Consider the following 24,922-nt stretch of genomic DNA (forward strand, 5'->3'; position numbering starts at 1 on the left):
TCTCCATTTTAAGTCTGCAAGCACTATTTTGTTTTGTAACTTACTAATGGGGATAATAGCGGCTGTATTTGCAGCGCGCCCACACAGGACAATAGAGGCCGCTTTTTTTTTTTTTTTAGACTTTATCACTTTTCGGATGAATTGAATGCTGAGCGCGGCGCCCGCTTTAGGGACACAGCGTTCCGTTTCATTTATTATTTATTTTTAACTACAATGTTTAGTGCAATGCCCATTTCAGGGACACTGTACTTTGTTTTTGTTTTTTTACTTTATTGGTGACCTGCTTCTCGGACACCTCGCTCTGTTTGTTTATTTATTTTTCTAACTTTCAAACTGAGGGCAGCGCCGCTTCAATTACACCGTGCTCAGTTTCTTTCTTTTTTTAGGTCGCGCCTGCGATTGCAGGGGCGAAAGCCCCTGCTGTCGCAAAGCGATCTATTGCAATCATTTCAGTCATTTTGCCTGTCAAGGACTAGGCAGAGACAACAGACTGTCACGAGCACGCAGCCGGCCGGAATCGGATCAGGTCACGCGCTCCGATCCCGGCCGGCTGTTCACAACACATGCACACGCAGGCACAGGCAGGCACACACGCAGGCACAGGCAGGCACACACGCAGGCACAGGCAGGCACACACGCAGGCACAGGCAGGCACACATGCAGGCACAGGCAGGCAACCACGCAGGCACAGGCAGGCAGGCACACACACACTCACCGTATCTGCCTCAGAGTGCGCCCCCGCACGTTGGATCTGGTTGGGGTGTGGCTGTAAGAAGCTACCGTGGCTCAGTGGAACTACCCGTGGGATGTACTCTACTGCGAGGTGCTCTCGCAGTGGGTCTGGGATCTCACCTGTTCTGCCGCCGCTCCCAGCGCCTCTCTCCAACGTCGCTGGTTTGCCCGAATGGCCGCAGACACCTGCAGGGCTGTGTCATAGCCGGGCGCTGCACTGGGGGCCTGCGGTAAAGCCGCCACACGGGTCCGAGGCCCCAGCAGTCGCCGCCCCATGCCGGGCCGTGCAGGAAACCGCCACCGAGAGCTGTGAGCCATCTGCGGCCGCTTCCGAGGGACTGAGCAGCAACAACACACGGCGGAGCGGGAAGGTGCGCCCCGGAACGTGCATGAGTATATCCCCTACGTCATTACATTTGCCTTCCCATCTGAGGTTAGAGAGGCTTGGAACGCACGCTTCACTTATAGTTCCTCCTTGTGACAGCGTGCGCCGGAAGCGCAACATTGGCGGTTGAAGTGTGTGCTGCTTGCAGCTTACAGCTTACACTCTCGGGAGAATGCCTGGGGCTGTGATGGCTGAGAGTCCGGTGAGCTTCAGGAAGATGCTGGAGCAGAGCGAGGAGCAAGAGCTAGAGGTAATGCAGGATTGTGACACGAGCTATTGGATTTGTTGTTGTAAGGGCAACTCTCGACGCGGGCTAAAATGTAATCGTGTGCGACACGAATAGACAATTGAGGCGAACTCAATCCAGGTTATTCACACGCATGTGTGCCTTTTTAAAATCAACGTCCTACTACATGGCGGAATGTTATAGTTACTAAATAAATAGGCATACTTGCTTTCAAACACCTGGGACTTATTGTACAGCTCGCTGACATGCCGAAGGTGTTTACCCAGTATGCAGCGCTTTTACTGAGATGGAAAAGGTGGAGTTCTCAAAAGGGACAAGGCCATGAAACAGTATTCCTGTAAAGGAGCTTGGCATCTGTAAAGAAGGGCATGGCCTTATAGAGGGGACCAGAATCCTCACAAATTCATAAACTGTTCTTTCACCAAATTCTAAGCAACAGTATAATTCAATGTATGCAGAAACATTTGTCTGTGCCATTAGGAATTGTAAGTATGAAAGGATTTTGGGGGGGGGGGGGGGGGGGGAGAATACAGTTATTTTTTTAAAACTTACACATTTAATGAGCTAGTTCTACAAACTGCCTATTTTCATACTCTGCATTCAAAAGTTTAGCGTTTGGAGGAGACATTTTCACTTTCGACTTTCGGTTTGAAAACATTATGCATAGATATGATGCCTAATAGCTATCCTAAATGTTTTGTTTAATTCTGAAAGTCAGGGCAGCCATGGGAAAGTGAGTAACTAGTAGTACTGTTTGGAGGGCTAAAAAACTACTCAAAGAAAAAGCAGCAATGATAGTGAGTGAGCCCTTTGGGTGCAAGGCAGCCAGAGAGACGCATGCAGCTTTGTGATAGCAGTGTGGGAGATAGGAATGTTTATGCATTTGTTAGAGCCACGAGTTTATCACAGTGACAGAGTAACAACTAGAAATAAAATATAAATAAAAAACAACACTCAACAAAGCTTTGCATCCGTTGCAGTGAATGCTCTGTCTCAGTAACTGCGGATAAAGAAGAATTTTCACTGAACACTTTATTCTCTGTATTACATCTCTTTTTTAGTCTGATCAGCCGAAAATTTGCCCTAAGACCTCATCAGTTAATCATTGCCTCAGTGTTACATTTATAGCCTCACTCTGCCCACCTCGTGAAAATTCCATACATGCGGTTTCAGATCACTGTCCATGATCATAGCTTGTGATCGCATACTTAACGAAGTCCCCCCCTCGAAGTTCCATCCAAGGCTGGGGAAGGGTGATACCTCACCGAGGACATATGTTTCATCCTGAGGGCAAGAGACACAAGCATTGGCATAGCCAATAGGTCTCGCCTTTGGGACCCTATAAGTATTTAATTAAGCAGCACAATATCCTTGGTGCAACACCAACTGTTGTATGGCTAAACACTTATAATGTCCCAAAGGCGAGACCTATTGGCTATGCCAATGCTTGTTTTTCTTTAACACTGAGCGCTGCACCCGCTTCAAGGACATCGTGCTCAGTGTTAAAGAAAAACAACATGAAACCGAGAGTGAGCGTCCAGCGGTTTCAAGAGTGAATGACTGTTACTGCTTGTGTATGTCTGTGTTTTTTGTTTGCCAGTTTGTGCAGGTACGTCTGTGATTTGCTCTCACCTCCAGCGCTGGGCTCCCCAGAAACTCATCTGCGGGTAGTTTGTAAACCCCAGAGATTTTGTAGTTCTTCTGGGAAAGAGAGGAACAGTCGTAGAGGGCATCTGTGGAAAGAAAAGAGAGCTTTATATACAGCTGCACACAGCTAGCAGTGCTAGGCTTGCTCCCTCCTCTGGGGTCCATCCAACCTCTCTACCCTTGCTTCACCCCCTGCACTTATTATGGTCCCCACACATTCAATTGGCCATTGGCCTTTCTGCGCACTCCAGCTAACCTAACTGCATTCCACCTGATCTTTTTGCACTCCAGGCCATCTCCTTTCCAGGCTGCACTGGACCTCTATGCTGTTCAGTGGCCACAGTGCACTCAGTTCGCCCTCCAAACACCCTCCAGGCCTCTTGGGCGTCTAACTGGGTTTTTACTCATCCTTCCCCCCCCCCCCCCTCCTCGGCTCCCACCTACTCCCACACACTCCAAACTTCTAGCCTCTCTGTTTTCATCATGACCACTCTCTGCTGCCCCTTTATCCCACACACCACTCTCTGTGCTTCTGTACTCAGTCAGCCCTTCTACACCCGTCGGTCCCCTCTGCGTCCACCCGCCTCCCTGTACCCCTCCTTGCTCCTCTCCGCTGACCAGACCCTAGCGAACCTCCACCTAGCTTCTCCGCACTCTCGTGGTCTGAACTCTCTCTGTCCATTTCCCTAAACCTTGCTGCACTCTCTTGCCGTTCCCCCTCTGGATCCTGGTATGTCCCCTCTTTACAATTCCCTGCTGGGCTCTTCCTAACTCTACCTCAGACCTCATTGGTGCATGTACATTCATCGCTGTCATGGTGTCCCTCCTCCCTTTCTTGTAACTCTACTGCTAAATCAAAGACCCTCCATCCTTTTATAATTGTTAGCTATTTAAAGGATAGTATTGATGCATGTGCTGTATTCTCAATCCATTTCAGCCCCTACTGCCTTTTTCGCCATCTAGATCTTGTGTTTCCAAACTTCTGAACCCATCTCGATTAAATCCAATAGTCCTTCACCCACCACTCCCACAAAACGACAAAGTGATCATATGATCATATTTTCTCATAATTATTGGGTACAGTATAAAAACCTGGTAGCAAGGCAACACTTTGTACGTAGGCCTGAGGTGACACCCCACAAGAAATTATCAAAATTAATGTGCAGTGGTGCTTCGCTCATAATAAATACCATATACAAAGCAATAGTAAAGGCAGTAAGTGAGCTAAACATTATAGAGGCTTTTTGTAGATTTCATCCAAGACTTTTTTACATTCATGTTCTAAATTTGTAGAACTTTTTTTGCTCTGTCTTTAGCAGTATTTTGAATTTAACAGAGTGATGAAGGGGCTATCGTGTGAGGAAGTGATTTAGGGGTAACCTTGGGCATATCACTGAGTGTAACTTCAAGATCTAACACTGGACAAACACTGAGGGGCTGTGGGCCTCACAGTGGTGTCAACTTTGTGACTCTGCACCCTAACGTATGTGGCACTACCCTAAGAGTAATGCCACCTGACATGTTGATCAACACTGTTACCTGGCTCCAGGTTGTTGGTGCAGCAACCTTAAATTGTATTATTCCTACTCTTCCATCCCACCTCCTTAAGGTATACATTCAATATAATGCTTTATCATTATATTGCCTCCACCACATCTTGGTGCATTAATTAGTCAATGGTAAATAACGAAAAAGTTAATGATATGGGTTATTTAATTCAAAATAGGGTACATGGAACTTAATTAAATACAGTTTAAAACAAGCATTGGGAAATCCAAATTAGTGAGGCCTTGAAAAGCTGGTGTGGGTATGTTTAGGTCTCACCTACAGACATGATTTAGCGGTCTGTCTGCCAAAGACCTCCTGTGGACCATACCAAAATATTACAGTGCACTTAGAGCCGGCCCATTGCTTACCATTGGTTCGCTTTATTGTCACTCTTGTTTACTTGCTTCCTAGTCTGAGGCTTGCTTTCCTCTTCGTGTGCTTGTCCCTCCCCTGGAGCATAGGCTCTTTATCATCCCTCTAATTGCTGACTTGTATCCTTTCCACTTCTTATGCATGTGTTTTCTTGCTCTTTCTCACATGCTCCTTACCTACTACAAGTTACCTGCCACTCCAGTGGCTTGCCCTTAACACGCCCCCACCCAATCATCTTCTTCCCCAACACCTCGTGGTTATTTAAGACTTCTTTTAAATTTTCATTTTTTTGTCAATGAAAGGAATAGGACTCTGCTTAGCAAAGATTGCTGCCGCGCTGTTTCAAAAAGAAGGCTCGACCATTGTTAAAGTTTTCACAGCAGGTCTGGTCTTCAACCATGATCTTGATAAAAACACTATCATAACTGTTAAAGCCCCATGGTGGAAAAGCAAAACACCCCAAATACCGACAGCGCCCTCGCGCTTCTCACAAACTAGCAGCTACACTCTACCAGAAACACTCATACGCCTCACAAACTTCTAGTTACACTCTGCTCGCAGCACTTCCACACCCATCAGAGTGGCAGTCACACGCAGAAATACTCACACACTAATAGTAGCACACTACTGACAGCACTCTTACACCTTTCAAGGACTAGCAGTCTCACCCTCCTGCTTCTCTGCCACACCAGTCCGAGTAGCAGTCTCACACTAATGACAGCATATTCACACTCCTCACAGACTTGCAGTTACACCCTACTGACACAGACTAACAATCACACACGAACCGAAGCACTGTTTCACCCCTCACAAACTAGTAGCAATGGCAATAGGTCTTTCTATTAACTGAACGCACATCTTCATTGATGAGAGGTCTGAATTGTGTTTGTGTGTAGGTTACTTTTACTGTGGATGGGCAAGTGACTGTAAGAATGAGTCAACGGATGGATTAATGGGTGCCGAGGTGCAACGACGAGTAACTGAGTTCATGGAAGAATGGAAATGTGACTGCATAGATACAAGCAAACTGGCAACATAATGTAAAACCTACTTACTGTCTTTGTCACTGCTGGTATTTCTGTAAAAATTAAACAAGATTAGGGTTGAATTCATATTCACGCTTACTATCTGCTGCTGTTCTATGTTAATTTTAACTGAGTTTAGTTCCACTTCATTAAAGTTACTTTAACAAATGTTATTTAAGAAAGCCGGCAAAGAAAAATCATGCATTTGGTATATAAATGTTGTCAATTTCCAAGTGATAACCTACTGAATAATAGCATCTTATAATAGCATCTTATAATTTAAACTAAATGCAAGCCCTTAATTGTCTCTGTGAGATAACAGGAGGGAAAGTGATCTCTTCTGAAAAGTGATGCTGCGTCTGTGAGATTCTCTATTATGGCGGCAGCACCGCTTCTTGTGTTGTTGGGATGTCACTTGGTGTTGACTGTATTATTATCTACCTGTGAGTTGCCCCCTAGATGGTGATTCATCCGGTGTCTGTTAAAGGCCCTTTAGTGCTAGCTTGTGATGCCATCTCTTTGTTGTGGTGCAGATAGAGATGTAAAGATGTATCCTTTCCTATGGTATACCCTGTGGGTTGAGTGTTAACATTTCTGTGTTGACCTTTAGTGGTGGCGGCATGTTATCCTGCGTTTCTGATGCTTTGTAAACAGAAGGTTATCCTGTGTCTCTTAGCTCCTCTAAGAGGGAAGGTTCATTGTGTGTTTATGCTGTGGGCGGTAGAATGAAGGAAGGAGGAGTATTTATCTTCATTAACCTCCTGCAGGATGTTGCAGAGTGGGCATTATAGTGAATACAAGAAAAACTAGGTTGGGAGCTAGGGGTTTAGGCTGAAAGCGAGTACAGTGGTGAGAGTTGTGTTGGCATTTGGGTCACGTGTTAATGCTAACTGTGTGGTTGAAGTGGTGGTGTTGGGGGCACTAGTGTCTCATTGTGGAGGATGATGGTGGTGATGTGCAGGACTCCTTTGATTTAGCAGTGGTGGTGTAAGTGGTTGATATTGCATCCGTGAAGTGCCCTGGAGTGAAGATGGATGTAAGAGTGTTGGTGATTATGATGGTCCAGTTGTAGTGCAGCTTTGGGACGCCGGTTATTTTTACACAGCAAGCTCAGTGTGAACTTCTATGAAATAACATGTGGTGGATGTCGTCCAGGCTCTGATACGTCATGGTGTGATAGTGGAGTCAAAGTGGTGGCAGTGGGTGTGATTGAAGGGAGAACAGTGACTGATTGTGGAGCTGGGGGGCACAGTGGCTACTTACCTATTAGGCTCTGGTTCACCACCTGTAATATGCTGTGAGGTTGAAGTTTCAAGTGCCCTAATGGAGGTGAAGATGAGAATGACTGAAGGGGTGAGGGTGGCACAGGCAGTGTGCACCAGTCTAATACATGTTAAGCTTTTCTTGGCCATCTTTGAGATTCTGTGCGGTGGGTGTTATCCTTTCTGGGATGCCATGGTGGTGCAAAGGAGGCGATAGGGTGCAGTGGTGTCTTATATTTTGATTTCCACATCATGGACTGGGATATACCTTGGAAAGGGTGTTATTCTGTATGGCTGATGTCCTGATGGTGAGGAATATTTTAATGGTGGAGGTGAGGATGTTGGCGCTGTAGGAAATTTAGGTTTGTGGCTTCACTGCACTTGATCACTGTTTTAAGATGTTGTAGTGTGGATGTTATTGTATATCTGATGATGATGACAAAGTGGAATATGGGGAGGTGCTGAGGAGAGTGGGAATGATGGTGGGTGAGGTCATAAACCTCAGTGTATTCATACTATGGAGCTCTCTGTTTTCATCTTGCTATGGCATGGATGTTTTCTGATCAGAGTCATTTCTAGGTGGTTATGGGAATGTTGGGGGTGGTACAGTGAGCTCTAATCATGTGCCACCAAATATGAAATACTGTGTAGTCGGTGTCATCTTGTCCCCAGGATGCTGTAATAGGGGTAGTACCAGGGAACGTGCTGCCGATGGGAACTAATGGTGAAGGATGTTGTGCAAATGGCAAGGTTGAATGTGGTGTTGCACTGTCTTGGCCTTACCTTTCGAGCTCCACATCACCTTCTCCAAGATGCTGAGATGAGAGGTATCGTCATGTGATGACAATAGGATATTGGTGGTAATGGCAGGAACAAATTTAACTCTAACTCCGCTTTGCTTCACTATCTGAGATGTTGTGCGGCTGTAGTTATCCTATAAGAGGGGTACCCTTGTTTGATCAAGTTATGGAATGTGGTGGTTGTTAGCAATGGTGTTGGTGTGGATCAGAGGGGTTTTACCTGTCAACTTTCGTCATACCTTCTGTGCGATGCTTGAGGTGTGTCTTGCTTTCTGTGTGAAATGCCTTAATACTGCTGATGGTAAGTTTGTGCAGTGGTGTTCTTATCTTTTAAACTTTCTGACAATCTGTGAGATTGTCGGTTACCACAACAGAGGTTGCGGTGTGATATGTTCTAGAGGTGGTGAGGATGCTAGTCAGTGTTTTAAATGGAAAATATTAAGTGCAGGTACTCGCCAAAATGAGCGGTGGACTGGGGGTGGAGTTGGCGGCAGGGATAAGAATGAGGAAGGGGCAGGGCTAAGGATGGGGAAGTTTGTGGCAGGGATAAGAATGAGGAAGGGGCAGGGCTAAGGATGGGGAAGTTTGTGGCAGGGATAAGAATGAGGAAGGGGCAGGGCTAAGGATGGGGAAGTTTGTGGCAGGGATAAGAATGAGGAAGGGGCAGGGCTAAGGATGGGGAAGTTTGTGGCAGGGATAAGAATGAGGAAGGGGCAGGGCTAAGGGTGGGGGAAGGGGCAGGGCGAAGGGTGAAGAACGGGGTGGGACAAGGGTCAGGGGCTGGGTTTTTGACTTTTCTAAGCTTTGTATACAAGAAATCTGCATGATTGTAAGAATGTTGGATGTATCAGTCTTAGTCATTACACTAATATCAATTTATATAGCAGTTAATAATATATGTTTATAACTATCCAAAGTTCCTCTGTTTTTAGCAACCTTAAAATAACAAAAGATTGAGGAAAAAATGGTAAGGTTCTAAACATATGCCTTGTCGTTTACATGCAGCTCCTTGATGCGGGACGTAACTCACTAAGCTGAATGACAAGGATTTTAACTTGTGACAAGGATCTCTGCACCAAAATCAATAATCAACTCAGATATCTACATAAAAAATTAATCTGCGATCTGTATGCTGCATGCTGCGCTTAACAGCGAGCACATACACACTCTATACAATTTTATGGTGAATCGAACCTTTGACTAGAAAGCACAAAGATCTAGTTATTAATGAAAGGGATATTGTAGCCAGGAACATGCGGGGTATGCAAAGACTTCTGTACCAGGTGATATTTTGAAATGCATCCCATTGTGACCAGATAGGTGTGAGAACAGAGATACAGAGAGACAAAGTGTGGTTGGAAGGGCCAAAATAGAAATTATGGGGAGGTACATGAAGCTATAGAGATATGTTGAGAGCGAGAGTAAGAAAAGGGGAGAGGTAGAAGAGCTGAGGTCAAGTAAGGGTAGAGATGTGAGACAAAGATAGGGGAGGCAGAGAAATAGTGGTAGAGAGTAATAAAAGAGGTGACCTAAAGGTCAGAAAGTGGGGTAGATATGCGCAGGGGGTTAATGACTTGTGAGGGAGAGCGAAATCAGGCCCAAACTGACAGGTAGAAAGGGAGGAGGTAGCAAAAGGTGAAGTACAAAGACAGAGGTATAGAGAGAGAGGCAAGGTAAAAAGAAGAAAGTAAGACAAAGAGTAAGTTAGAGGGAGGATGACAAAGTAGGGTGATCGGTAAAGAAGGGTGATGGCAGATAGTGAGAGATGCTAGAGCAAGTGATGGGTGAGGAGAGAAAGAAAGGTGCACAGAAAGGCAGTAATTGGTGACGCATGAATAGGAAGAGGCAGGTAGACAGAGAGGTTATTATTGAGAAAAAAGAGAGCAAGAGATAACTTTCAGGCAGGACCTTGGGAGTTGGGGGCATTTGTAATTGCCCAAATCGCCCATTCCTTAAAATGTATCTGGCGGTTTTCCTGCCCTGGTAGGCTGGAGCTGGGGAAGGTGGACACGCTATAGGGGGATGGGGTGGGAAACTTGAACATCCTTATTGCTGGGGATGGGATGAGAGCCACAAACATATCCAACGTTATTAAGAACCTTATTAGAAATGCAAGCCATGTCCCATTAAACCATTACGACTGTGTTTAGAAATGTCGTTGCTGTCCTACTAAAAGTCCGTATGAAAAAGCAGCCAATAACACAGCTCAGAATTGACAGTACTCATTGAACATATATTAAATGCCTTAGTGTATTCCGAACGCTGGGGCAAGGGCTGCTTAGCTTGGTTCACTGCTGAATTCAAGGGCATACGTAGCAGTCAGAGTTAGAGGCCTTGTGAACAGCCCAAGGAAGGTGCCAGGGTTATGTTGGATGGTCATACTAGCAATACGCTTCAGCAAGAGGACTTGATGAGCTGCGTCTTCTGTTGTGACCTGCTAGTGAAGTGTTCTAATAAAGGCAACACTAAATTATACTTCTGAGCTAGGACTATTGAGTACTTTTAAACGGGGTAAAAGTGACACTTTTATAGATATTGCTTCGAGAAACTGAAAGTGAAGCACTATATGAAAGCACTCCACTATCCTCTACAAATATACACAGTTTTGCATCACAGAAAATTAAGGCACACCACTAGCATACCCCCAGCAAGCACAGCCAGTTAGGCACAATGTCTCTTTCCCTTATCTCTCACGCTTCATCTTTTATGCATGTGAACACATAGAATTCTCTCCTCACACTAATGTTATCTCTCTCTACTTCTCTTCCTTCGATTTGCCCTTTTCATCATCTCTAATCTCTCGGACACTCTTTAATTCACTTCGGTTCCCCCCACTGTTTCTCTTGTCCCGTTACTATAATTTGTCTTCCCCCTCGGACAAGGAGAGTACCGGTACTCCTAGTCCGGGTCAGAGTGATAAACCGGGCATTCGGGAAGTGGGCGATGGGCCGGTACCTCGGGCCCCTCTGTGAGCTGTTCTCCATCCAGCACTATCGCTTACTAATCTTTGCTCTTTAGGTCTTTTTGTGCGTCTTACTGTTTCCATTGCCCAGTCTGTCTTTTTATCCCTCCTATCCCGCAGCTCCTCCCCTCTATCTCCTCTTCAGCCTCACCTCCCCCCTTTTCTCTGCCCTCGTTACATTCTTTCTTCTTGTTCTCCCTCCTTGCCCACTCCTCTGGCAGTCACAAGGTCCGTGGGCACCAGGACGACCACAGCAGGGATCGTGCATGTGCAGCGAGCCTGACGGGGCAGTGCGACAATGCCCTCTTCTGCAAGGAGGTGAGGGTGGGTAATAGCCCCCCTCAACCAGGTCTCATGTGAGGCTCCCACCGCACTCCTCGTGTGTCAGTCGGGCAGGGGAGGGGGTCAGATTAAGAAGGCACGGGCCTCATACAGTGGGGAGAGGGGGTGAAATGTCTCTTCACAGCTGGGCTCTGACGAACCTTCTCACCCCGGCACAAGTCAGCCTCCTACACTAATTGGGCCGGCCCAGCAGGGGACTCAGGAGTCTGAGGCCAGATCTGCTCAGAGGTGGGAGTTACAAGATTCCGTCTGTCCCTGCTGCAAGCTTCTAGAGAGGGTGATTGGGCCCCACGGAGCCACTGACGACGCCACACAACACCGCTCAACAGGAACACTTTCAGAACCTGCACCACTGAACCAAAAAGAGAACAGCTCACAGATGGGCCCCGGGCACCGGTCCATCGCCCACTTCCCCAATTCCCGGTTTATCAATCAGACCCCATCAGTACCGGTACTCTCCTTGTCCGAGGGGAAGTTCTGGTACTGAATGGGAGAAAAATGAAAAAGTGCCGGTACTCTGTACCAGTGAGTACCGGCCCATTTAAAGCACTGATTGCTGGTGCTATGACACGGTTGGGGCTCACCTGCCAAGCTCTGTCTGCTTCAGTGAGAATGTGTGGGTTTGTATCACTCTGGAACAGTGGTGGAGGCCCTGTCATTGGTGGGGAGGGAGGGAGGAGTGGTAGGGTGAATGTGGGTATCACCTGTAGAGCAGCCCGCCAGCATCTTCGAGGTGCAGTGAATCGGGTGTTGCCCTGTCTCTGTGCAGTGGGGCAGTGCTCAGAGGGTCTTACCTGTCGAGCTCTGCGTCACGGTCTGCGCCGCTTGCAGCTCCATGATGTCAAGCTGCTGGTCGAGCTCCGAGTAGCGGCCTTCGGCCTCCCCGACCCGCGTCTCCAGGAGCTTGTGGGCGCCCTCCAGCTCCATCACCTGCACCAGCACGTTCACCCAGGCGCCCTCCTGCTTCTGGGCCAGCTCCTCCAGCTGCCTGCTCAGGTTGGCCACCTGCGCCCTCAGCTCCCGCATGCCCTCGCAGCACGGGGGCTCCTTCCGGACGGGGCTGCTGGCCGTCCTCCTCTTGGGCGTCTTCTGCGGCAGCGCGGGGGCGATGGCAGAGCAAAGGAGCAGGACGGAGAGCCAGGACTGCCAGCTCACAGGGCACCCAAGCGTCATTGTCACCGGGTGTAGGAAAGGCTTCGAGAAACTAGAATCCCAGCAGCTACAATAGACCCTCCGAGGCCTGGGATGGACCCTTGCAGGCTCGGGGAAGACTTTGAGGAACTAGAGTCCCGGCAGCTACAATAGACCCTCCGAGGCCTGGGATGGACCCTTGCAGGCTCGGGGAAGACTTTGAGGAACTAGAGTCCCGGCAGCTACAATAGACCCTCCGAGGCCTGGGACCCTTGCAGGCTCGGGAAAGACTTTGAGGCTAAAGATAACCGCTTAGAAGGTTAAATTAGACCCCCTGAGGCAAGGGCTAGAGCATCTGAGGCGAGAGAGAGACCCTCCGCTTGGGATGGACACTTGCAGGCTTGGCATAGACTTTCTCAGACTAAGGATACTAATCACTTAGGGGTATTAAACAAGGTCCTAACAGGCGTGGGATGGAGGCTGGAAATAAAGCTTAAACACTTGTCTAGACACTCCTTATCTGGAGTAGATCCCGTGGACTGGACCACCGCAAGTGTTTACGGACAGGTGCTCCAGGGGCACCCGACTCATGTGCCACCAACCCCCTGCACACCCCTGTCTTGTTTGTAATGGTCCCTTGCGTCTCCCTTGAGCCCCTCTGCCCTAGTGCAGACCCTTGGATCGCGCTGTAGCCCCGCGTCTGTTAATGCTGCGTGGCAGTGTCTCTGCCCGCAGTCAGTCGCAGTCAGTCTCTCCCAGCCCTCGCTCAGATGCTCTTCTGCTTTCTTTTGTTTTGGGCCGATCTCTGGCCTTTCGCAGTGGTGAGTCGGTCTCTTGTCTCTCGCAGCACCGGGTCACTATCTGCCTTTCGCAGTACTGGCCTCTCGCACCACTAGATGTCACGACCCTGGCCTCTCGCACCACAGAGCAGGTCCCCTGCCCCTCGCACCACAGGGTAGGTCTGCTGACCCTCGCGCCACAGGGTAGGTCTGCTGCCCCTCGCGCCACAGGGCAGGTCTGCGGCCCCTCGCGCCACAGGGCAGGTCTGCGGCCCCTCGCGCCACAGGGCAGGTAGGTCTGCGGCCCCTCGCGCCACAGGGTAGGTAGGTCTCGGGCCTCTCGCAGCACAAGGCAGGTAGGTCTCCGACCTCTCGTACTAGCTGGCCGACCTCTGGCGCCTCAGGGCAGGTCTCGGCCTCTCTCGGTTCCAGGCCGGTCTCGTGCAGCTCTAGGCCGGTCTCCTGCTCTCGCGCCCCGGGGCCGCTCCGCTGCCGCGCGCAGTGTGAGGCTGGTGTTCCGCGTCGTCGCTCCTTCCTCACATCTGTCCGCTCCACTTTCGCAGCAGTTTAAATATCCCAGGTCTGTTTTCGTTTCCCCGGTGCCCCTCCCGCGGCGGGCCGTCCCCACGTGCCAGGCTGAATCTAGCCAGAGCGGAGGTGGGGGCTGCCCGCTCAGCAGCATGGCCAAGCACTTCCACGGGTAGCCGTGGGCAATTTCCCATATGGCGGCATCACTCGAGACCTGGACGGACACTATTTACATAGAATTTGAGCGAGATTTGGGTACATTCTTTTACATACAAAACACAAAAGAGCAGATCAAGTCTGGGAGAGGTGTGTGCCTGCAATAGCAAACGTGTGGTACTAATGGTGAGTACGTGAAACAAAGGGTGCCAGACATGAAGACTATTGGCGGCAGGAGGCTGAAAAAATTCCCATCAGACCACCCATGTGGTGGAGTTTGCGTCATGTGGGAATTAATGATCATGCCATCCCAAGTCCGACCAAATAGTGCCGGAATAGATGTCAAATAAATATGATCATTATGTGCATCCTAAAGTGATGTAAACTAAGAAAGTGCAGTGCTCAAAAATAATTAAAATTGGCTACCCAGACTCCAAAGAACGTTCAAACTAGAAGTCCGAGTGTCAAAGATTAAAAACACGCTAGGTAGTGAAGACTACCCTATGGCGCTAGACAGTGTGGTCGACATGTTTCAGTCTTCAGGGCATCTGACCCGGCTTTCTTCAGGACCTTTGACAACAATTATAGCTACTGCAACTACAAATGAGATGTCATCGTGAAAAAATATGATAATAACAAACATGTACTTGAAAAGTTACATATATATCAGAAATCTGGAATACTTAAATGTCCACTGAAGGGAAAGTAATAAATCTTCTTCCCAGCTTTGTGTGGGTGATGGCCTCACCTCACCCGGCAACCGCTCGGGAGTATGAGGCCCCGCTCTATCCGTCGGTGCCTCAGAACTGATGGCGAGCGGAAGTGGAGGTGATCGCCATCAGTTCTGAGGCACCGACGGATAGAGCGGGGCCTCATACTCCCGAGCGGTTGCCGGGTGAGGTGAGGCCATCACCCACACAAAGCTGGGAAGAAGATTTATTACTTTCCCTTCAGTGGACATTTAAGTATTCCAGATTTCTGATATATATGTAACTTTTCAAGTACATGTTTGTTATTATCATATTTTTTCACAATGACATCTCATTTGTAGTTGCAGTAGCTATAATTGTTGTCAAAGGTCCTGAAGAAAGCCGGGTCAGATGCCCTGAAGGCTGAAACATGTCGACCACACTGTCTAGCGCCATAGGGTAGTCTTCACTACCTAGCGTGTTTTTAATCTTTGACACTCGGACTTCTAGTTTGAACGTTCTTTGGAGTCTGGGTAGCCAATTTTAATTATTTTTGAGCACTGCACTTTCTTAGTTTACATCACTTTAGGATGCACATAATGATCATATTTATTTGACATCTATTCCGGCACTATTTGGTCGGACTTGGGATGGCATGATCATTAATTCCCACATGACGCAAACTCCACCACATGGGTGGTCTGATGGGAATTTTTTCAGCCTCCTGCCGCCAATAGTCTTCATGTCTGGCACCCTTTGTTTCACGTACTCACCATTAGTACCACACGTTTGCTATTGCAGGCACACACCTCTCCCAGACTTGATCTGCTCTTTTGTGTTTTGTATCTTAAAGACAGGGGAGCGAGCAGACAGGTCATTAAACAGTCCCCCTGACCCTCCACACACCCTTCTTGTTTCTCAGTACATTCTTTTACAGCCCTGTCCACGTGTTGTTTCACCTTACAAACAATAAACAGACGTCTTCAGGGTGCTATTTTATTGTGTTTACCTTGTCACTTTCAGATGTCAGACTGATCACTCGTTGCACAGTGTGGGGAATGTTTTTTGGGGGGTTCAGGGTTACTGGGCAGTATCCTGCTCTGGTACTGTAATTTACCGCTGATGTCCCAGTCTTACAATACAGTTGCACTCAGTTGAATAAACAGATTACTCCCTTGTGGCACCAGGGTAGCGAAGCCGAAATGTAAAAGCTTACAGCATGACAATAAAAAGAATGAACTGTAAACCTAATATCCAGCCTGTGCTGCTTCGTTAAGAGATTTTTTATTGACATGGACTAAATGAACAGCTAGTATTATAAAAGTTACTGAAACCTGCCGAGACTTTGAAACGACCCCAAGTATTTGATGGCATTCACTAACTAGTCATTATAATTTCTCAGATATTTTCCCTATGTTTCAGTTTCAAAGAACTTTATTCGGTTAAAAACAAATAACCATAAAAGTAACAAACATACAGACAAATTACAATAATTACAACTCATAATTTTTAGTTCAGAGAGGGAGATCAAATAGACAGTTATCCAGTGAGGTAAAATTTAAACCATTTCAGTTATCATTTGTTTTCGTGATTTAAAAACACTCTTTAAAAAATTTAAAACCACAGTTACAGTTAAAACCGTATCCATTCTCTGTACTTCTAAAAAAGCTGGGCGGCATCTGGTTAAATTCATTTCTTTTAAAAAAGGGACGATAATTTTTCTACGAGGGGCACCATAAAATCTGCAGAAAAAGAGGATATGGATATCTGATTGATTTGACATACCATCACATGGACAAGTGGGCAACATACGGTTCCATGAGTTCATGCTAGGGAAGGACACCAATCTAAAAAACATACAAAATCTAAAACGAGTTAAAAGAAAGCGATCATAGTTTGACATGGGCAAGGATAAATATGGCTGTACAGAGTTAGTCTCACAAAGAATAGAAAGGTGGGAATGTACTGAATGTTTCAGGGTTTCAGCTCTCTTCCTCTTAGCCTCAAGATGGTCCAGGCAGAGGGTTTTTAGTGTCTTCCTAGGAATGCTACCCATTGAAGATGGATCCAAATAGTAAGAGTAGCATCCAATCTCAGACAGGAAACACTTTACATATCCCAACCATTCCACTCTGTCCACGTGATCCAAACTCAGGATGTCCTGTAACAGGGCCCGGTTCATAACGCATTCATTTGTAGTCCATACCCTGTGCCACAATAGGATAGGTTGAATTTTGATAATGTCTGTTATGTAAGGTTGGCCAAGTTCTACGTGACAGTTAAATGTTGCTGCACACTGTGGGACTGCAAGGACTTCCCTCAAAAATTTATTTTCCACCACCTGGATTGGATCAACATTTGCGTACCCCCACAAGCCTGAGCCATAGATAGCCACAGATATACATGTTGCTCTATATATAGTCAGCATTTCTTTTATCGGCTTCATGCCCAGTTTTCTAACAAAATTCTTTAAAGCCATGATCGTTTTCATAAATAAAAGGGTTCTAGCCTTAATTGCGCTTGTCCAAAAACCTGACTCATGGAATAAAATACCCAGATAAGAAAAGGTTGGGGTATTATCTAATGGCACATTGTTTAAAAACATCCGTTTCATGGGTTTACCTGATTTTGGACCACAGTTCATTGTAAAAGTTTTGCTACAGTTTACTCGTAAGTCTAGATTCAGCATAAAATTCTCGAAACTAACTACTAGTTTTTGCAGAGCCCGAGGAGTGCGTGCCATGAGTACGGCATCATCTGCATACATGAGTGCAGGGATTGCCCTCCTCCCCACCCTGGGCATATATCCGCACTCATGCAGCAGGTGATGCTCAAGCCCGTTGATGTAAAGAAGAAATAAAAAAGGTGCTAGTACGCAACCTTGCCGCACTCCCCGGCCCACGCTGAATTGTCTGGAGCATTGGCCCCCCCTACCGTAGCGGACAGAAGCTGTGGCTCCACTATAAAGATCCCTCAAAAAACAGATTATGGTGTTGTCCACACCCAATCCTTTCATTATTGCCCACAATTTAGTGTGTGATACGCAGTCGAACGCAGATGAAAGATCTACAAAAGTAAAATACAAGCGTTCCGACTTTATCCGTATATATTTATGCTGCAGTAACATTAAATTTAGGCCTTGCTCGATTGTGCCAATCCCTTTTTGAAAACCATTTTCCCTATGACCAGTGTCACAATATTGGATTGCGCTTGGTTCTACGCAAGGAACTTACATGTTTACAACTGTTTTGATGCCCCAGTTAAGAGGGAGCAACAATGCTATGTCTGTCCCTCAATTTCAATGGCTCTGGGTGCAGGACTGGACAACTGCTAAATCTCTAATCACAAAAAGTTACATTAGATGAGTGAAACCAAAAACCAATACTCGCCAAGTGTAACTGTGGAACCTGCTTCACACCTCTCTTATTTTCCTCCTTTTACTCTTTCTCACCCTCTTATTTTCGCTTCCCAGAAGTTGAGTACCCCGCCCATTTGGCAATTCTCGAGTTTTAGGCAATACACATCTTCCCAGAAGCTGTTTGCAGATGTGTAGCCACATCACCACTTCATCTTCTGTTTTGGGAACAGTCATTTGTGCACACATCTGCTCTGTGTGTTACCATCTATACGAAATTCCTGCTGGACCTGTGTTAACATCATCCATAACTTTTAGGAGGCTTTGAATTTCATCTCTAGACACAGATAAAGTGCAAGTATGGATGCCCAAAACGGAGGATTGAATATAAAAGCCTTTGTTTATCAGTGAAGGTTCATCACTTAGTGGTCCACCTTTAATTCCTGAGGTCATCCTCACAGCCCCAGGGAGGGTACAAGTATCTAGTCGCAAAACTAGTTCCACTCCCTAATAGTCCTTTTCCACTTTAAGTTTTCATGACTATGGAAAGTGCCACCAAATGCCCAGGAGAGGAAGGCTGTTCAGATCACGAGCTCTCTCTTGTGCCAGACACTCAATTTCACCATCACGAGTGTCACTCTCGAACATGGTCCTGAGGAACGGAGGCCTCCTCCCAAGAATAGGCCCCGTTAGGTTGGCTCAAATACCAACCGAAACACTATTTCCAAGGCGTATAGTGGTGAGCACTGGTACCTGCTCACACCCAACTATTTCGTGAGTCTAGGCCCTGGTGTCTCTGTCCATTATGAAACTGATTCCAGTGCTGGAGAATGAGGCCATGTATGTCCTAAAGGCAGCCCTGTTCTCCCCAACTAAAGCTGCACTCGTCATCAAGCAAAGACCTCAAATCGTCTCAGGAGATCTTTAAGGAGCCTGAAGCTGAAGACCGTGGTCTCGCACATAGATAAGGAGTCAAAACGTCAGTCAAGGGATCTTTTGGTCAGACAGGTGAACAACAGTGCCATTATAACGTGCCTGGGGCTAGTCCTGTCACAGAAATTCGACCTCTACACCTCTTTTGTTCCATACTATGCCAGTGCCTGCATAAGGACATGGCTGAAGTCTTCCATCCTAAGAAGTGAGGCTCGGGTACATTTATGAACTACTCCTTCAATGGGAATATCCTGTTTGAAGTCTTAACAGGCTGTTCCTCGGCGTACATCATTACCCCACCCCACTCCTAACCTGATTGAACTCCATTGGCTCCCTTTGCCGGGCGGCACCATATTAAAAACCAGCTGCTTCATTTACAAAGTCATCACAACCAGCACCCTCGCTTACCTTGCAGACAGGCTAACCATCTCAGTGGTTCTCTGCACACCCGCAGCAAGGACCCCTTTAGACTGCCGACTAAGAAGTGTAAATTAAAAAACAAGACGCCAGACTTTTTCCATCTATGCACACAGGATCTGGAACAACGTGCCCATATCTGTCAGGACCACCCATGTGCTGCTCCAGTTTAGGAAACAGTGAGAGACTCTCCTCTTTAAAGAATACTACATCACATGATCATTCTATACATCTATAGAATGATCATACACATACATAATACGTGAAAGCAGTAGAGGGTTCTGCCTTTTCCAGGACCTTTATTATCCCAAATATTCTCTTCTTAAGAAAAGTTAAAGATGGTGACTTGGGTTCCATTCCTGTAAATGTCGAGAAAAACAACTGTCTGTGTACAGTGGGCCTATAGGACACTTAATTCCATAAACACATCCAACAGGAACATAGAAAGTTCCATAATGCATGGTGAGAGGACAAGATTCCAAGACAAAAGCACTGCTATTTAATTTGAAGGCAGACACCCTGGTCTTTACCTAGATCCTAAGCCTGCTGGCTCTGAAAGGTCCACTGCTATCGGTATCTGCCAGTTTCCTAATCAGAACTTTATTTGAGGTCTTGGTAGATTTCCTTGGCCTGAATCTTAAGGACCCCGTTTAATATTGGGAAGTTGGATAACGAACTAAAATCCTCCATGTGAATCCAGTTAATTGAAGCCATTCTTAACACTGTATTTGCCAAGTAAAAGCTTTCTTCCTCCAGTGAGAGTATTGATCAGCTGTCTGATTGAGTTAAACTTCATTGAAAACAATGAGGTGTGAGGTTGGTGGTGTGGCTCCATGGGTTTCTGGGACTGCATGTATTTGGCAGTGGGTTGTTGTACAGCCAGTCCAAGCCTGTCCGGGTCCACAAATTTCTAGTGCCACCATGAGATAGTATGTCCTTCTCCTGCTCCCGTACTTTCAGTAGAGGGTGTAGGCAACCATGTCCAACAGAGGAGAGACTTCCTGTCTATAACGATATTGGTAACACATGATTAAGCTGTATAAACATGACACACAACAGTATTAATAATCTTTTAAAAATATTATCAATTAGGCAGTTTTAGGTCATATGCGCAAACCCTGCTTTTAGCCCCCCACATCTAGGACAGGTCTGCTCATCACCTTCATACATAACCTGCAGTCTGTGTGGAGTCAGATAGGTAATGTGTACGTAGTTGAATTAGATGAGTTTAAATTGGGTATTCCTTACAAACGCTTTGGGCTCCCCATAGATTAACCCCACCTCACTCCACTTCCATTAACTCCCTGCCCAGCAATGTTACCCACCGCCCCTGAGTTTTAACCAATAACTTTGTAATCCTCACTAGTTGTGCTCTATAAAGCCACTTCACAAGAGGATGTGCAGCACCCAGGGTTACCAATGGCTAAAGAATACAGTAGGTTTCCGGCTCTTGTCTGCTCCGCTTCCATAATTTGCCAAACATTCTCACCAGTGCATGATAGTTTAAAAACTGACCGGGGGCAGATAATATTGGGACAGGAAATCCTCCAGGGGGATAAGCTCACCCTGCTGGAAAAAACCAAGCACCATAATTATACCGGCTGTCGTCCATTCTGATAATTGACATCTCGTAAATGGAGAGAGTGGATCCCCATGGGGCAGCCCTATCAGTGGTATATTCGGAGCATAGAAAGGGCCCTAGATGTTTGCCAGAGTGAGGAGCTTCGCCAGCTAAAGCCCCTGGTTATCAACCAAACCAACAGACAGAGTATCCCAAGACCCTTACCATCTAACTACTGAGCAAACACTGAAGCTGAGCGGCCAAGTAGTATAACTCAAAATCGGGGACACCCTATCCACCATCCTCCAGGGCTCTCCGAAATACTGTCAGGGAGGCCCCATTATGCCCCAATTCCAAATTAGATCTCGGAGTAGGGAACCTAACTTTTTGAACCAAGTACAACATTGAGATACATAAAGAAATATAAGAGTCTGAGAAGCATAATCATCTTGGACAAGGCGGTGCAAGCTATCACTGGCAATTTTAGGGAACGCCAGAACTGTACACGTATTAAGTGATCTTGTCACTGGTCCCACATTGCCTTCCTTAAGATCTTCCAAGGCATAGAACACCTGTATGCCCAGATATCTGAAGGACTGAGGTGACCATTGAACGCTGTTGGCAGATCAATTGGCAGTGGCAGTCCTGGTGTCATGGGGTAAAGGTGAGTCATCAATTTTTTTATTCGAAGGCATGCCAGTACTGAAACCTCCTTTAAGAGCTCTAGGGCATGGGTCACTCCCAGCTGGCCATCAGCTAGGTATAATAAGTAAGCCGGATACAAGGATATAATATTTGTTTTGCCTCCCAAGAGCAGTCCATGACCTGCACCCCTCCATCAGGAAAGCTCCACCAGTGGCTCAATGGCCAAAAGCAAATAAAATGGGGGATTATGGACACCCCTGTCTAGTGCCACAATTTGCTCCATATGAGGCCGAAATGACACCACTGTCCGAGCTCTTGCCATAGGGTTAGTGTATAAAAAATGCACCCATCTAAGCCATCCATCTCCTAACCCCATCTGCTTCATAACTGCTTTTAGAAAATTCCATCTTATAGAATCAGTGGCCTTCTCCAGGTCAACTGAGATTACTACAGCATCTGGGTAAAGACCAATATCCCTATGGTGGAGGATATAATACAAACGGCGGAGGTTTCCTGAGGCGGACCTAGTTGGTATTAATCCATTCTGGTCTTCATGTATGAGCCCAGGCATTAACAGAAGCAATCTCATAGCTAGGATTTTACTGAGAATCTTAAAATCTGCTTTTAACATAGAGAGGGGGCGAAACTCAGATGGATGTGCAGCCTAAGACTTCGTCTTCAGAAGAGGGACCACAAATAAGTCTTGAGACTAAACTGGCAATGACCCTACATGCCATGATTCCACATACAGAGCCTCTAATCTAGGGATCAGGGCAGGAGCAAAAATAAAACTCTGCCAACAATCCGCCTGGGCTTTTTCCAGCTGTCATCTCTTTGATGGGCAATTGAATGTCCTGTACCGTCACTGCCCCCCACACCTTCCCAGCTCCTCCCGCAAGGTCAGATCAAGCGTACGCAGCAGTAATGGTGCCAGGAACACTTGTGGGGGTGTTTGTAGAGGGTTTCGTAATATGTGCAGAATGTTGTATTAATGGCCCTGGGCGAGTGTTGTAAAGTCCCATCTTCAGTTCCTTTGTCTCCAGGCGTACCAACCACAGCAAGAGCCTGCCCGATCTGTCCCCCTCCTCGCAAAATCTTGCAAGGAAATCTTTAGGTCAAGGCACTGCAGATGTTCTAGTGCAGCATTATATCGGCCCTTCACATCTGTGAACTGTGTTTAAGTGGAAATCTCAGAACCCAAACTACTACCAGATCATGTAACCTGGTTTCTAGAGTGGAAGTTCTCTATTACGTTCTCTTCTCACCCCGATGGTCTGCCCCATACAATGGCCCCTCACCACCACTTTAAAAGCATCCCATTCAACAAGTGGGTCACCAGCCGTGCCCTGATTGAATTGGAAATATTCAGAGATGGCCGTCTGAAGGGAATGTTAGAAGCATGTATCGTCCAGAAAGGATGGGTTAAAGCATCACATAGGAATTACTGTGCGTACGGCAACAGGATGAAATGTCAGCTGTAGTGGGTTGTGATCTCGTAGCGTGTGCCCCAGATACTCACTATGAATTGCATTTGGGCTAAGTCAGGCCGAGCAAACAAACATATCTAGGAGTGTGTGCAGTCTATAAAGATGTGAATGATGAGAATAGCCTGGTATTAGCCCATTTTGCACCCTCCAAATACCCGCAAGACCCCAATGTCCCATCCAGTCCTGAAAACCCTGTGAAGTCTTGGATGCCAGCGTCCCATGTAGAGGAGGTGTGGACCTATCCAGGTGAACATTCGCAACACAGTTAAAGTTACACCCTAAAGGGAGGTCCTTTGCTACGACAGAGGTCAAGGCCATGGACAGACCCCGAGGGAAAGAAACCTGGTCCAAGTTTGGGGCACACACACTCTCAAGGGTGACCTCCCTGCCCAGTAGCCTGCCCTTTACCAAAACATAACAGCCCTCTGGGTCAATGATAGAGTGTGTGACCTCAAAAGGGGTTCCACCCCGAAACCACAGCAATACCCCTGGGGAATAAGCAGAGTAGGAGGTTGCATAGAGTTGGCAGCGCCATCTAGGTCGCAGGCGGACAGCTTTCTCTGTTGAAGAATGGGTCTTCTGCAACATTCCAATTTGAGCTCCTTTGCGACACAAATATAGGTGAATACTATGCCTCTTGGAAGCAAACTCAATCCCCCTTCCATTTCACGACAATGACTTTATGTTGCTATGGACGTTTATCATATATCATATACCAGAATTCCCTCTGCACCATCTCGCGGCCACTCGGTGTACCCCACCCACTTGCTACCCAGCAGTAGGATGCTATGTTCAACACTGGACATGTAAACAAAACCCCAACTACAAACTCCCTCGCCTAAGGACAGCATAGCAACTAGCCGCTCAAACCTGTAAAAAAAGAACATCGTGAAGAGAGGGCCTCCTCTAGTTGCCTAGTAGGGGCAGTCTGTTTAGGGACGGACAGAGTAGGTCTGAGTGCTCATGTGCCACACCAGCCCAACTCCCAGTGGTATAGCCAGGCAGCGTCCCCAGAGGCCCCGGGTAGCCAGCAGGTCCCAGGTCCATGTTTGCCAGCTATGTCGCTCCTGCAGACCCTTCAGTGCCAGGGGCGTAACCAGTCTACCGGCCAGAGCGACCCAGTACAAACAGGCAACCATTGCCGCGGGACGGAGACAGCCAGGATATCATGATCACTCTTCAAATGAAGTCCTCTACAGATCGCGAGGTCACAGCTGGGAGGACCGTCTTGATCATGGCTTTGTAGGCCTCCAGCCAGGACCACACTGCATCTGGAGTATCCCAGAGATGGGGGCTGCCATCTGGGATGATGCGCTCCTAGTCTCCGAATCCGGGACCCGATCTCACGCCTCTTCATGCATCACATACATCGGGCCACGACCTCACATGCCGCGCCAATCGCTCCCCAAGGCAGTTCGTGTCCCCAGCATTACCAGCTCTCCAGGCTCTGATGCCCCTCACCCCGAAGGAGGACACAGTATAATGAGGGGCACTTCTCTACGTCCACTGTGTCACCAGCAGCCGCCTCAGCATAACACTTCGACCAGGCCCTGGGCCACAGTCATTGGTGACGCCATCACCTCAGCAGGGCAGAAGATGTCCCCTCACCGAGCCCCCTCCCTACCCCCACACACACACTTGCAAGGCAACCTCTTACAGGCCTCATGCAGCGCCCCCGGTGTCTGGGCCCTGCCCCACACAATCATCACGCCGCCGCCGCCCTCTGGCAGCCGTGCCAGCCCATGTCTAACGGCCCCGGCCTCCGTGACCGCAGCCGAGCCGCTCCACCCAGCCTCTAGGTAGGCGGTGGGGGGAGTGGGGGTCTCCCATCACCTCATCAGGCTCCCGGAGCCCCCACAGGGGCACCACCATTGCAGGGCACCCACAGACGTAGTGACTCCGCGTCACCCAGGCCCAGG

General features: G+C 47.4%; 2 protein-coding genes across 3 annotated transcripts in view; one reads left to right on the forward strand and one right to left on the reverse strand.

Annotated features, from left to right (window-relative positions):
- Positions 1–12,672, reverse strand: part of ANGPTL7 (angiopoietin like 7) — a 30,208-nt gene extending 17,536 nt beyond the window's left edge. Inside the window, exons 1-2 of the mRNA XM_078642232.1 lie at positions 12,117–12,672; positions 2,997–3,097 (exon numbers count right to left, since the gene is read on the reverse strand). Of these exons, the coding sequence (XP_078498358.1) occupies positions 2,997–3,097; positions 12,117–12,495 (480 nt within the window). The 5' untranslated portion in view covers positions 12,496–12,672. The remainder of the gene's footprint in view (positions 1–2,996; positions 3,098–12,116) is intronic.
- The window catches only part of MTOR (mechanistic target of rapamycin kinase), an 865,133-nt gene that overhangs the window by 402,097 nt on the left and 438,114 nt on the right, over positions 1–24,922 (forward strand). The window lies entirely within an intron of this gene.

This window comes from Lissotriton helveticus, chromosome 5_1, assembly GCF_964261635.1.
Source record: "Lissotriton helveticus chromosome 5_1, aLisHel1.1, whole genome shotgun sequence".
NCBI classification, from domain to species: domain Eukaryota; kingdom Metazoa; phylum Chordata; class Amphibia; order Caudata; family Salamandridae; genus Lissotriton; species Lissotriton helveticus.